At 40.2% G+C, this 12,464-nt stretch overlaps 2 protein-coding genes and 1 long non-coding RNA gene across 4 annotated transcripts in view; 1 reads left to right on the forward strand and 2 right to left on the reverse strand.

Annotated features, from left to right (window-relative positions):
• The window catches only part of LOC148734829 (uncharacterized), a 41,189-nt gene extending 39,483 nt beyond the window's left edge, over positions 1-1,706 (reverse strand). For both annotated transcript variants that reach the window (XR_015999195.1, XR_015999196.1), the window contains exon 1: positions 1-1,706. This is a non-coding gene — a long non-coding RNA (uncharacterized LOC148734829).
• Positions 1,691-12,464, forward strand: part of LOC111342786 (arylsulfatase J-like) — a 12,707-nt gene continuing 1,933 nt past the window's right edge. The window contains exons 1-8 of the mRNA XM_088754855.1: positions 1,691-1,830; positions 8,106-8,199; positions 8,743-8,902; positions 9,195-9,307; positions 10,104-10,250; positions 11,052-11,222; positions 11,913-12,082; positions 12,179-12,434. Coding sequence (XP_088610981.1) covers positions 1,793-1,830; positions 8,106-8,199; positions 8,743-8,902; positions 9,195-9,307; positions 10,104-10,250; positions 11,052-11,222; positions 11,913-12,082; positions 12,179-12,434 — 1,149 coding nt within the window. The 5' untranslated portion in view covers positions 1,691-1,792. The remainder of the gene's footprint in view (positions 1,831-8,105; positions 8,200-8,742; positions 8,903-9,194; positions 9,308-10,103; positions 10,251-11,051; positions 11,223-11,912; positions 12,083-12,178; positions 12,435-12,464) is intronic.
• LOC111342796 (uncharacterized) overlaps positions 8,896-12,464 on the reverse strand; it is a 19,359-nt gene continuing 15,790 nt past the window's right edge. Inside the window, exon 10 of the transcript XR_015999194.1 lies at positions 8,896-9,268. The gene's annotated coding sequence lies outside the window, so the exon portion shown is untranslated. The remainder of the gene's footprint in view (positions 9,269-12,464) is intronic.

Below are 12,464 nucleotides of genomic sequence, written 5' to 3' on the forward strand. Positions count from 1 at the left end.
CATATACTGCCTCCTATTCCCATCACCTCGAACAAAAGTAAAGACAAGCATATACGCATCCTCAATCTCGCATTTGACATCCTTGCCACCAATATACTTGTATCGGGGTTTTCTTTGTCATCCAGAATGGGACAGTATTTTTCTCCACATATGCAAAATCGCCGCTAGAATTCATAACGCTATCTAAAAGTCGATTGTCAGTTGCGCAGTAAATATCTCTTCCTCGTTGTGAAGTGCTCAGAGTGACTTGACCAAGTCCCGTGGAAAATACATCTGGATCGACATTCATTTCAATTCGTACTTCAGGGTCATCCCTCCGACCAGACCATAGCTTTCGCTTGGTAGCACGATACAACTGACCGTGAAAAATATTTTTCCTGTCTTCCATAGATCCTCCATTGGGCAGAAACATCTTTTCCAATCGAACAAAAGGAAAGTACTCCCTCTCGCACTCTCACAGTCTTAGTAACGCCACCCATCAAATTCCTCGCTGAAACCCACGAAGTGAATTTTTATCTTTTTTCGCTCTTTATTCACGTCTGCAATGTTAATTTCATTCAAATTGTTGTCTATCTTTCGTCGCTTTGCACTTCTACTAACATTCGAGGGGACAACCTCATAGAAATCATCCTCAAACCGTCTCGGCACACGCGACATTCGCTTCGGACGGTCCGCCGTGTTGGAACATAGCGCAAGCGCAGTGACGGTGTACTTCATGTAACGATCACCGTGAGCAAATGTCCTCTTTTGTGGGCTTCCAGTTTGATATGGAATGATGACAATGATTATGATGATAAGAACAATGACGGTGGTACACCATGAGTGGCAGTGGCTCTAGAACGCCATTCTGTAACGCAATTGAACTCTTGGACGATTTTAGATTTGATCTTAACGCTGCACGAGTTTATCTGATTTAGTTCTTCCTCCCTTTTTGTGTAACGTTTTCTCAAGAGTGTTTGGAGAGATTGTTTTGGACTTTTTGCTTGACAAGTTTCTAAGTTACGCAATCCAAGTTTATGGATAGCTTTTAAACGATGTTTAATCGTTAGATTTTAAAAAAGATCACATCATTAACCTTGTAGAGTCTGGAAGAAAGGTTATTTGATTGCGTTTCGAGTTTTTTTAACTGGATGGATACATAATACATTAATAAAGTTTCCTATGTTTTATAACCATAATAATACTAATAGTGATAACAGTACTAATGATTATGATATAAGAAATAATGATAGCTGTGCTGATCAAGAGGAGACGTGCCTGTCCTTCACGAAATCTTGACCTTGATGAATGATCAAACCGACCAAGACTGCGGTGCATGTTCTTGCCTCCATGCCTGAGTACTAGATACCTTTCCCATAAATTTGCGCGTATCCGCGGTTTTGGTGGCACACCACAAAAGTCGTTTTGGACGAGCTTTGCTTCTAGCGTGATGTTTCCCTGATATAGCCACCATGAGCTTGCATCAAGCATTGTGTATTTAATCAGAGTTAGGACTTGCGACGTGTTGAAAGGAAAGGTCACTTCAATGCGCAAATCAATGCGAATGCCTGTCTCGTTATTTATCGTATGCTGGCCGCAAGCATTGCCACAGTGATTACCGATTGAATATTCCTTGCATGTGGGTGACGTAGGGTGCCGCCCACGGCAGAAAATCTCTTTGCCACCTGTTGACGCTGGCAAGAAGGCTAGACCAGGTCAAGTAAATCTTCGCATCTAAGCTTGGGTTACTGAATGTCGAATACGAAAACGTAACATCAGTGATAAATTCAAAAGAAACCCTTCGGAAAGAGACATGTCGTCGACCCTGTTTCAGGTATTTGTCTTCGCAAGGTAAGCCTCCTCACGTTTTAAGAAAATCTCCGTTAGAGAATCAACCAAGACAAAATTCCTTCAAGATATCCAAATGCGATAAAATCGTCTGATCTTTGGTTAAAAATCGCTTTGAACTGACCTGCAAAGATATCAAACGATTCTTGGTTCTAAACCTGTTTATTTTGACTATTCACCTGGGGCGCCAAAACAGCACATTCACCAAAAAAAGAACACATGGTACCATTCCAAATTCCGTAGGCTGCCATCCAAAATATAGTTCTATAAAAGAGTACAAGGCTGTTCTAAATATACCACAGGAAGAGCTCACTGCCATCTCGAGCGACTCTCATTGTTGTGTTTTATGAGGTTTTTCTCAAAACAATAACGTCATCTGGTGACATAACCACTCTCAGTGTTGGATACACGGGCTAGTTTACGGAATAGAAGAAAAAAATTATGCATCACTATTTTCGAGTGTAATCGTTTGAAAAACAAATGATATTCTAAGTTAGTTTTACGAAAATGCAAACGCAGCCTATTATCTTATTTAATTCACATATTGCTAATTATTTATCTTCTTTAAAAACATCATTAAAACCAATTCTTTGCCTTTTATTTTGCCATACCCATACATGAATTTGAGAAATGAATTTCGTTAGATAATAAATTCGTTCGCTTTTCCGCCGAGGCCCTCACAGAAAGAGCGAGGTAATTCAGAGGAGAGCGACATACTTGTAGAAAAGTTGTCAACTGCGCAGAACAAAAAACTTAAATCCTCCGAGGCTATTTGGACTCCCTGCCAATTACCAGTTGGTGGTTGAACGCTGTAAGAAAATTCCAAATAATTCATTTGTGAGCTTGGCCGTCAATTAGCTTCATATGCGGCAAGCGTTCAAAATACTTCATGGAACAGTGATACCGAAAGCTTTGTCTGTAGTAAGGGAAGAATTTGAGATGACAAATTTTGACTATAGTGTTGTTATTCTTTCCTTCTCCAAAGATGCAGGGGACTTGTGGTCAAATTGTCCCTAAAGCTGGTGTCCTCCTGATCTATTTACCTGTCAGGTTTTATGAGAAGTAAAAATTAAGAAATAATAAAATTCTTCCGAGGCGAATTGGAAGTTGTTATTTTGAAACTTTTCCAGTTAACCCTTTTGTTTTGTTAATTTAATTTTAATTTAATTCAACATAACTTATACAGCGCTAACTCCACTAATTGACCAAAGCGCTTTACAATTCATAATATTAAAATAATTAAAGCCTTTCCTTTTCCGCCTACGTGTTGTTCTGGTAGAATTATATTCTTTTTTTGGCCCAGTTCGCGGATTTCCTTATTACCGTGTTAGACATTTTAATCGCTTGTTATGGTTGAGAATAATTAGTTTCATTGGTGGTCGTGTTTGCGTTGGTAAAGCTGACCCGAGTTCTACCCACACTGAAGTTCCTGTTTGCATGCGCTATTCCTGTGCACAGCTGTTAGCGTTCAATTGGTTCCTTGGCGCTCGACGAATACTTCGGTGAGGGCCACCCAGTTCCCCCTTTTTGCAAAATAAACAACTACAATATAGAAAATCTCGCAGTCCGCTAACCCAAACATGTCTACGGTTTTCCTACTTAATACGTTGGTACTTCTCGCTTAAGAAGAGAGAGAGAAAGGAAGCGTCGCTGAGGTAGAAGTCATCTCTCTTGGAAGAGAATTAAAAAAAGTGTAGAGTCCTAGTACCTCTGGTTGATTTGCCTAAGCGAGTTGTAAAACCCCCAAAAAATTTGGTGGAGGACCCGAATTCTGTTCAGCGATTCACCACAGCGTTTCCCGAAACTCAGTCAAGACATCATCGCGATTGCGAGTGAAACTTTGTTTGTGATAGCATGCCTTTCCGTTGCAAGCTTGTTTAATTTTGTAAATCTCAGTATTTGTCTTTCGATAATTATCGAGTTAGCGTAGAGCGTGATTTATATTAGTATTTAAGTCGGTTAGCTTGTCAGTTGATTATGGCAGTTATAAGTCAGTTTCAAACTTGAATTTTTTTTTGATTGTGTCACTTACGTTTTCCCCTTCATTAGTACCGTTTTTGATCGTGCCGCTTTTAATTTTGGGAAATCTGGCTCATATCGTACTATTTCAGTATTTATCCTTATTACTAGACAGCGAGCGCGAAACCCTGGCCGGGGAGGCCGGTCGCCACGAAAATTTAGCGTCGAATTCAGGTTCGAATGAGTGGCCGGCCCCTCCCCCACCCGTCCAGCAACCTAGGGAACCGTTCCTCCGTTCATTTTTAAGAGCAATTGGTAGATCGCCGAAGGCCGACACTAGATCACAGGCGTTAAGTGGGATTTATACTCCTAGGGAATGCTCTCTAGTTTCCTCTTGTACTGGTAACCACAGTTCTGACACTGAAGAAGACCTTATTTATGAAAAACATAGAGAACAGAGAAAATCATTCCGGTCGTGTAAGTGGAAGCGAAGATTCTGTTAAAGCTCTTGACAACTCGTTTCTTGATATTCGACGTAGTTCTTAAGAGCCAAACCAGTCGTCTCGTGCACCAGCTTGTACGGAAATGGAAGATCAAGTTAATCAGTGACGTCAAGCAGTTGAGCGAATGCAAACTTCCGTTAATTCACAAGGTAGAGGTATCGGTGTAAAATCGTCGGTAACGTTTCCAGTTTTTAGGGGCAATGAGCACAAGGATGCTCATGAGTTCATTAGAAACTATAAGAGGGCCGGTAGACTAAATGGTTGGGACGACGATAATCTAGCATTAGGGCTTTCCCTCTATTTGAAGGGTCACGCTAGCGCGTGGTTTAAAACGTTACCCACAGCTGACGAGATGTCTTTTTAAGAGTTATCTGAGCAATTAATTAGGCATTTTGGCTCCGGAGCTTGTGAATGGCGTGTGAGACAGGCGCTAGGGCAACGACGGCAATTAGAGAAAGAATCAGTTGCGGATTATTCCCATAGCCTTCGAACACATTGTGCGAGAACAAATTTGCCCATATCCGAGTAGACACACTATTTTGTACAAGGTCTTATTCCGGAAATTCGCCATAAGGTTGTTTTACAACAACCCGAAAATTTGGAAGCGCCAGAGAATTTCGCCGAGTTAAAGGAATCGGTATAGGCAGGGTCAAATTCTAGAAGAGCTCTCAAAGGCAATTAATCCTAAGGAGAAGTCGATTAGTGCTGTAGGTCCAGCGCTAGGCCAAAACCCTGACGTGAACAAGTCCGAGATGCAGCAAATTATTAGAGACGAGTTTCGAGAGTTGATGGGAAGCAATACTGATAGTAGACCTAGTGGTCATGATCAGCGTCCTAACCAGTCTTTTCAACCAATTAGTTTCCGGTCTCGCTTTGGCGATGCCGTTTGCCACAATTGTGGTCGAAAAGGACATACTTATTATTTTTGTCACTCAAAACCTGGTCCTGGAAATTTTTGTCGTGGAGGTAGTAGGCAAAATTTTTATCAGAATAGAGGTCGAGATGCCTCTAATTAGCAACCTAAGCAGCAGGGAAACTGAAAAACACTCCTGTTTCGTTAGAAAATGAACCCGTGATGGGGGCCTCAAAAACTATGCAAAAGGTTTCAAAAGTTGTAGACCAAAATTTAGTGGGAGCATCATGCGATACTGATAAACTTGCTTTCAGTACAGCCAGGACTGCCGATGTTTCAGTAGATGAGAGAATTAAATTAGCGAAACATGTTATTGTTTAAGGTAGTTATCAAACTTCGCCAAAACATTCATCTAGTCGCCCTCCTTAGAATAATAGACTAGGAAAACACCGAGAACTTTTTAGTTCTAGGTGTTTTAGAAGCGAAGTAGGTTTCTTATGCCCGAAGAACGGCTTGAAGTCGGTTTCTAGCTTGCAATGGTTAGGTTTTGCTTGGAAACCAGACCTGAAACTCTCTTTCCTACGAAACCATCAGTCTACTTTGAAGTACGAGCATATCCACCCGTTAGTTCATCTTGGAGGCATATATCTTCTTTCTGCCACCTCTGGAACTCTAGCTTTGAACAATGGGGAGATTAACATTTCTCCGTTGGCGACCTATAACTTCCCTTGCAACGTCAGTTTCGTTGGAATGGAGACTAGCTTGGGCACCTGTCCCCAGAGGCTAATGGTATCATTGCCTCTATTCTCTACGAACTCACTTTCATATGTCCTGTGGGATCCAAACTCAGATCATTTTCCCACACTGGAGTTGCATCATATGTCACGGACCATCCCACCACCTATTAAGATTAATCATACAGTGATTGACAACTTTGACGAGTTGTTTCAATTTTATGATAGCCAGCTTAGTGGCGCTTTGCAGAAGGCAGACAGTTTGATCAGAGTTAACTCTGGTTTGATCGATCAGAGAGAGGAGACTAGTCAAACCACTTACATCGAGTATATTTCTTTCGTTGCACTTGGTCTATCAGTGGTCAATTTTCATTGTGTTCTGAACTCTTTGCCGATGCATCTCCGGAATATCTGTGCGACATTCCACGCCTGCCAGTCCACCTACCGTGCCAACAGCCGTTGCAGATAGTCGCCAATATAAAATCTGCACTCTTGTTCGAAACACAAGAGAACCAATCGTCCGAAAACAACAGCCTCCGAGGAAGCTCGTACAGCACACGACCCCAAAGTGGAAGAGGAATACAAGTTATCCAAGGCGAACTATTAAAGGAACTGAACTGAATTTCCGATAATGAATTAGGTAATAACCCTAACCTTTGTTAATTTTTCTACAATTCTGAACGACATCTCAGCTGCGCAATTTGCGTCAGTTAGCAGTCTGTTTGCCTCATTTAAATGTGACGCCCATTGCTCAGGGCGAGAAATACCAGTTTTTCGCATTAATCGCCCTTTCTCATGGCAGATCACTAATTTCGTTTTAGGGTCATTTTCGGGTTTCAGTCGATCGTTAGACTGGGATAATTTGGATATATCAACTAAGTTGAAATGGTAAATTGGCCACCGTAATGATCACAAAAGCTGACGTTTCGAGCGTTAGCCCTTCGTTAGACGAAGGGCTAACGCTCGAAACATCAGCTTCTGTAATCATTACGGTGGCCAATTTACCATTTCAACTTTGTTGACATATCCAAATTATTTCGTTACTCCCACCGACGCAGCCCCAAACAGTTTCTTTCGAAACTATCAGCCTTTATTCGTTAGACTGGGAGTTTGATAACGTCCCCGAGTTTGTCTCATTTGTCATTATTTCATGGTCCATGAATGGTTCTTGAGTGACGTCTTTCGAGTCACTTTTCCGCGTGACTACTGCAATTCGTTTGCAGAAAACCAACTCTACGAAGTGTTGTTCGCTCTAGGAACTTCCCGTTACCTTTTCCTGGCTCGTAACCTTACTACTCGCGCCTCACAAGATTCTGCAAATGTTTTGATTTTCGAAGATCTGACGTCAGCCTCTAGTGTGGATGATTTTAAACAGTCAATTGATGGTCGATTGAACAACTTAGGTTTCAATTGACAGATATTTTTGAAGACCCTTGAAATCATTTTGTATGTACACTACTTGACCGAAGAATAGTTAATTGTCCACTTGGTATCTATCACAAACATAGCCTTTTCTTCCCGTCCGCACCGAGGACGATGCCCAATTTTGGCGGGAAGGAACGTTGTGAGATGAATTGGAAGTTATTTTGAGACTTTTCCAGTTAAGCCTTTTGTTTTGTTAAGCCTTGCCTTTTGCGCCTACGTGTTGCTCTGGTAGATTTATATATATACATTTTTTTTGGCTCAGTTCGCTTATTTCCTTATCATTTGTGTTAGACACTTTAATCGCTTGTTATGGTTGAGAACAATTAGTTTCATGGGTGGTCGTGTTTGCGTTGGTAAAGCTGACCCGAGTTCTACCCACACTGAAGTTCCTGTTTGCGTGCGCGATTCCTGTGCACAGCTGTTAGCGTTCAATTGGTTCCTTAGCGCTCGACAAGTACTTCGGTGGGGGCTACCCAGTTTCCCCTTTTTGCAAAATAAACGGATACATTATAGAAACTCTCACGGTCAGCTAACCCAAACATGTCTACGGTTTTCCTACTTAATACGTTGGTACTTCTCGCTAGAGCAGAGAGAGAGAAAGAAAGCGTCGCTGTGGTAGAAGTCGACTCTTTTGGAAGATAATTTAAAAAACTTCAGAGTCCTAATACGTCTGGTTGATTTGCCTAAGCGAGCTGTACAACCCCCAACAAAATAGGAGAGATAGAGAAAGAGAACGAAAGAAACAAAGCCAAGCGTTCAAATGTAAATTAAGTCTTGGACGTTTAGATCTTGTTTATCTTCCAGAAATTTCCAGTTTTTTCTGTTATGGATTCACCTGAAAGGAAACACAGCAAGGAGTTCCAGGCCTCACATTGTAATGATTGTCGCAGATGACTTGGTAAGAATACGTCAATTAATTGCAAGAAGAGATGTTGTAAAGACAAGTCGTTTAGTATGTTCCAGCCTTTAACCGTTACAATGATAACAAAAGAGAAGTATTGACTAAGATATATACGAACTTAGTCGTTGGTCCTATTTCCAACGTCTAAAATATTCATTTTGTATGCGTTCATTTGAAGATTAAAAATCGCCTAAATGGTAAGTGAGGAAAGAGCAGAAACAGAAAAAAGAACTGAAATTGTGCTAAATTTTTGTTATCTTAGATTCAGTTGACATTTGACAAAGAAATCTCACAAGCAATCTTTCTCGTAAAGATATAATTAAGCATGCCTCGCTAACTTAGTAGACCAAAGCAGAGTTTCAGGTTGGAAATTTGAATAAATTTCCGCAGACATTTGAAGAACATCGAGCGTGTCAAAGAAAGACTGATATCGATTGACTGGAAACAATTGCATCAAAGAAACTTTGCACAAGATCACTTACATATTATAAATTAAATTGAGTGTGGTGCTAACCAAATCATTTTATATTTTTTCTCCAGGGTTGGGATGACGTGGGTTTCCATGGTTCTTCCCAGATCCCTACTCCTCACATGGATGAATTAGCCAACACAGGCGTAATTCTAAACAGTTATTACGTCTCACCAATCTGCACCCCTACCCGGGCCTCTTTCATGACAGGAAAATACCCAGTCAATCTGGGTAAGAAAACATTTTCCCATAACAACCCAGGATGATCTACGGGCTAGATGGCCGCTGTTCTCTGAGCACTGTCTCAATTGTCAAAATCTGATTTTTTCCCCCACATCTTCATCTTGATTGTCCTTCTACAATCATGCCAGACACAGTAGCTACCCTGCGACCACACTCCAAATGCCAATTAAACAAGACAAGCCAATCTTCGAGTGTGATTATTAAAAATGATTCACTCTTCTTTTTCCGTCTTTTGTTAAGGACGTTGAAACTTTACGGTGTTACTGATTCACTTGAACAGGTCTTCAGCACGGTACAATATTCGGCACTCAACCATTTGGTCTTCCCCTGAATGAAACAACAACACCACAGTACCTGAAGACAATGGGATACACCACACGTGGCGTAGGAAAGGTAATCAATAGACCAGACTAAAATAACTAAGCACATGCAGATTCACACCTTAACCACCAACAAAAAGTAACATCTAGAAAATCTAAGTGATTTCCTCTCACGTACAATTAGTGAGACCCGAGATGAAGAATAAATGCCTCGAAGAGCTTGACAGGTAGTTTATAAGGAATGCTTGGGGTTGGTTTCCACAGACAAGTTGTCCCGGTAAAAAAAATTTCGCCGACCAAATAATAGAAATGACACATTTAAGACCAACCCACCACCCTTTACTAAAAGCGTCTTCTCAAGACTTCGACGTTTTTATACACACAAACAAACATGCAAAAACCACGAGCGAAAGTGATTATTATGAATCAGTTAATAATCTTAACTAAAATGTGCACATCGCCAACACTTTCTAATGATTAGCAAAGAAAGACTTGTTGCCTGGTTTTACAGGTACACTTGATCAAAAGCCAAATAATTGTAAGTCCCTTTTATAGTTGTGGGTTTGGCATCCAAGCCTTTGAACAGGAGTGAGGCTAAGGGTGACCCCTGTTGTGATAGACTGACCTGTATCTAGTTAGCATGATAAAAAAGTAATTTGCACTTGAAAAGAAGCAACATCTCTATCATAACAAGCCTCACTCCTGTTCAAAGGCTTGGTCACCAAGCCCACAACTGTAAAAAGGACTATTAGTTTAAAACAAATATCGATCTGTGAGACACTTCATTTAATCGTTTGGAAACAATAAGTGGTTTTTGTATCTTAATAACAAGTTAGAACGATATCATCACATTGGAATTAATGTTTCAGTGGCACTTGGGGTTCTTTGAGAAAGAGTACATTCCAACGTCTCGAGGATTTGATTCATTTTATGGATACTGGACTGGGAAGACAGATTATTGGACTCACAAGTCATATGAAGATTACTGGGGACTTGACCTTAGGGACAACCTGAAGGTAAGAGAAGTGGATCCCTTGTCAGACGGCTTGGAATAATGAACTCATTGACGTATTCAGATACAAGTTCAAAACAAAGACAAAAAGGAAAAAAAAGATGACACTAAGAAGTTTGTGTCTCAGTGAAGACGGATAAGTAAGTAATTCGAGGCTCAGAACTTTTAGTTCAAAAGTAATCCCAAACTTCAATCCATATATTCACTTGGTAATGCACAGTTAAAATCACGCAGCATCGTAATAATTAGGACAAGTCAACGGATTTTTATCACAAAATCCAGGTATCCAATTTTCACTGGAAAGCCCGTGGAGAATTGAACCTTTGAAGACCTGCAGCCAACATTCTCAACCCTGCACCAAATGAAATCAAACCTTGTATAGATTATTATAGTTCTAGCAGTAAGTTATATTATTTCTTAGTTGCCAATGTAAAAAAGTTCCCTTTAAATACTGCATTCTTATAGTATAGTAGCCAATATTCTTACATTTTTATTGTTTTTTATTATTACCATTGTTTTATCTATTTTTTTCAAACTTAATATTACAGCCATGGGTCTAAGTTGTTATTTACATTAGTTACAAGCTAGTTTTATTGGTTATACCAGAGATTAAGAGCCGGCTCAGTTGTATAAGCTGTCAATAAACCGTTACTTGCTTCTATTAATACACATTTCCTATCAACAAAGTTGTTGATGTACCGCAGTCCACACTTAGATCGCCGAAGGAAGAATACAAAATCCTTCAGCTTTTTTTTCCTGTTTTTGTCAATTGTGTCAACATTACAAATTTTCATATTTCTTTCAGCCGGTAAAAAATGAGTCTGGTCATTATAACACAGAGTTGTTTACTACAATTGCAGAGAAGCTAATTAATGAACACAATGTGTCAAAACCACTTTTCCTGTACATTGCACATCAAGCAGTACATTCTGGCAACATAGAGGAACCACTACAGGCACCGCAGAGATTGGTCGATGTAAGTCAATTCATTTGGGGCCATTACTTATCCATATTTTCTTGATGCAGCACACTACTGAGAGAATTGATACTTAAAAACCTCTTTTCCTCACAATGGCATCAAAACATGCCAACTTATTGCTCATTGAGCAACTAACAGCATCAGTATTTTCTTTCACATAGGCGACAACACAGCAACCCAAAAGTCAGTTACAAACACCCTCATCATATGCTACAAACGTCCACACCTCTACATCGAGTTCGGAGAGACCCATCCTTCCCTTTTTTACTATTTAATGGCAATCACCAGATAAAAATATATCAAGGCTAACCTTGAAAAACAGATTTTGTTTGAAATATACAAGAGAGAGTCGTATAAAAATAATTAAATTAAAGAACGCGGGTCGTCAAAACGGACTTGGGTTCATAGCAAAACAAAGTTGAAACCAAGGATGTTTTGAATGATTCTGAAGTGGATTTTTAAAGGAAATCCATTACACTGTTGACTGATCACTGGGAATTTCCAGCATCAGTCCGAACGACAAGCAATCTTCATTTGAATGGATTGATCAAACAATAGTAAGGTGAAAAGAGTTGGGAAATCACAACTTTATATAATACGTGAAAGAGGGAGAGAGAGAGAACTTTTCTACCTGCGCATTTGCTCATGAAACCATGAAGCTTACATCGTCCTCCGTGTTTTTTAAAGAAATTTCCAGATTTTCAATCTGACGAGAGAAGAACTTACGCTGCCATGGTAGCTTCATTAGATGAGTCCGTCGGAAAGATATCCACTGCTTTGAAAACAAAGGGAATGTTTGAAAACTCCGTTATCGTTTTCACAACGGACAACGGAGGGGCACCTGCAGGATTTGACTGGTTCGTAAACGTTAAATGCAGCACGTTTCATTTCTTTGATGTCTTGTGAAACAGCTTGTCTTGAACTTGAACTAAAACTTGCTCGTCTTTCTGAAGGAGTCAGGGCTGCAATTATCCCTTCAAAGGAGGCAAGGATACTTTATGGGAGGGCGGAATACGTGGAGTTGCCTTTGTTCACAGCACTCTGATTTCAAACAAAGGTCGCGTAAGTTATGACCTGATCGACGCTTCTGATTGGTTACCAACTTTATATTACCTCGCTGGCGGTGACGTCAAAAGGATCCAGTATAAAATCGACGGGATAAATGTATGGGACACTATAGCACACGGCGTTCAATCACCAAGAAAGGAGGTAGTCAATAAAAAACTAAGCAAAAAAAAG

The sequence above is a fragment of the Stylophora pistillata genome, chromosome 3, assembly GCF_964205215.1.
Source record: "Stylophora pistillata chromosome 3, jaStyPist1.2, whole genome shotgun sequence".
NCBI classification, from domain to species: domain Eukaryota; kingdom Metazoa; phylum Cnidaria; class Anthozoa; order Scleractinia; family Pocilloporidae; genus Stylophora; species Stylophora pistillata.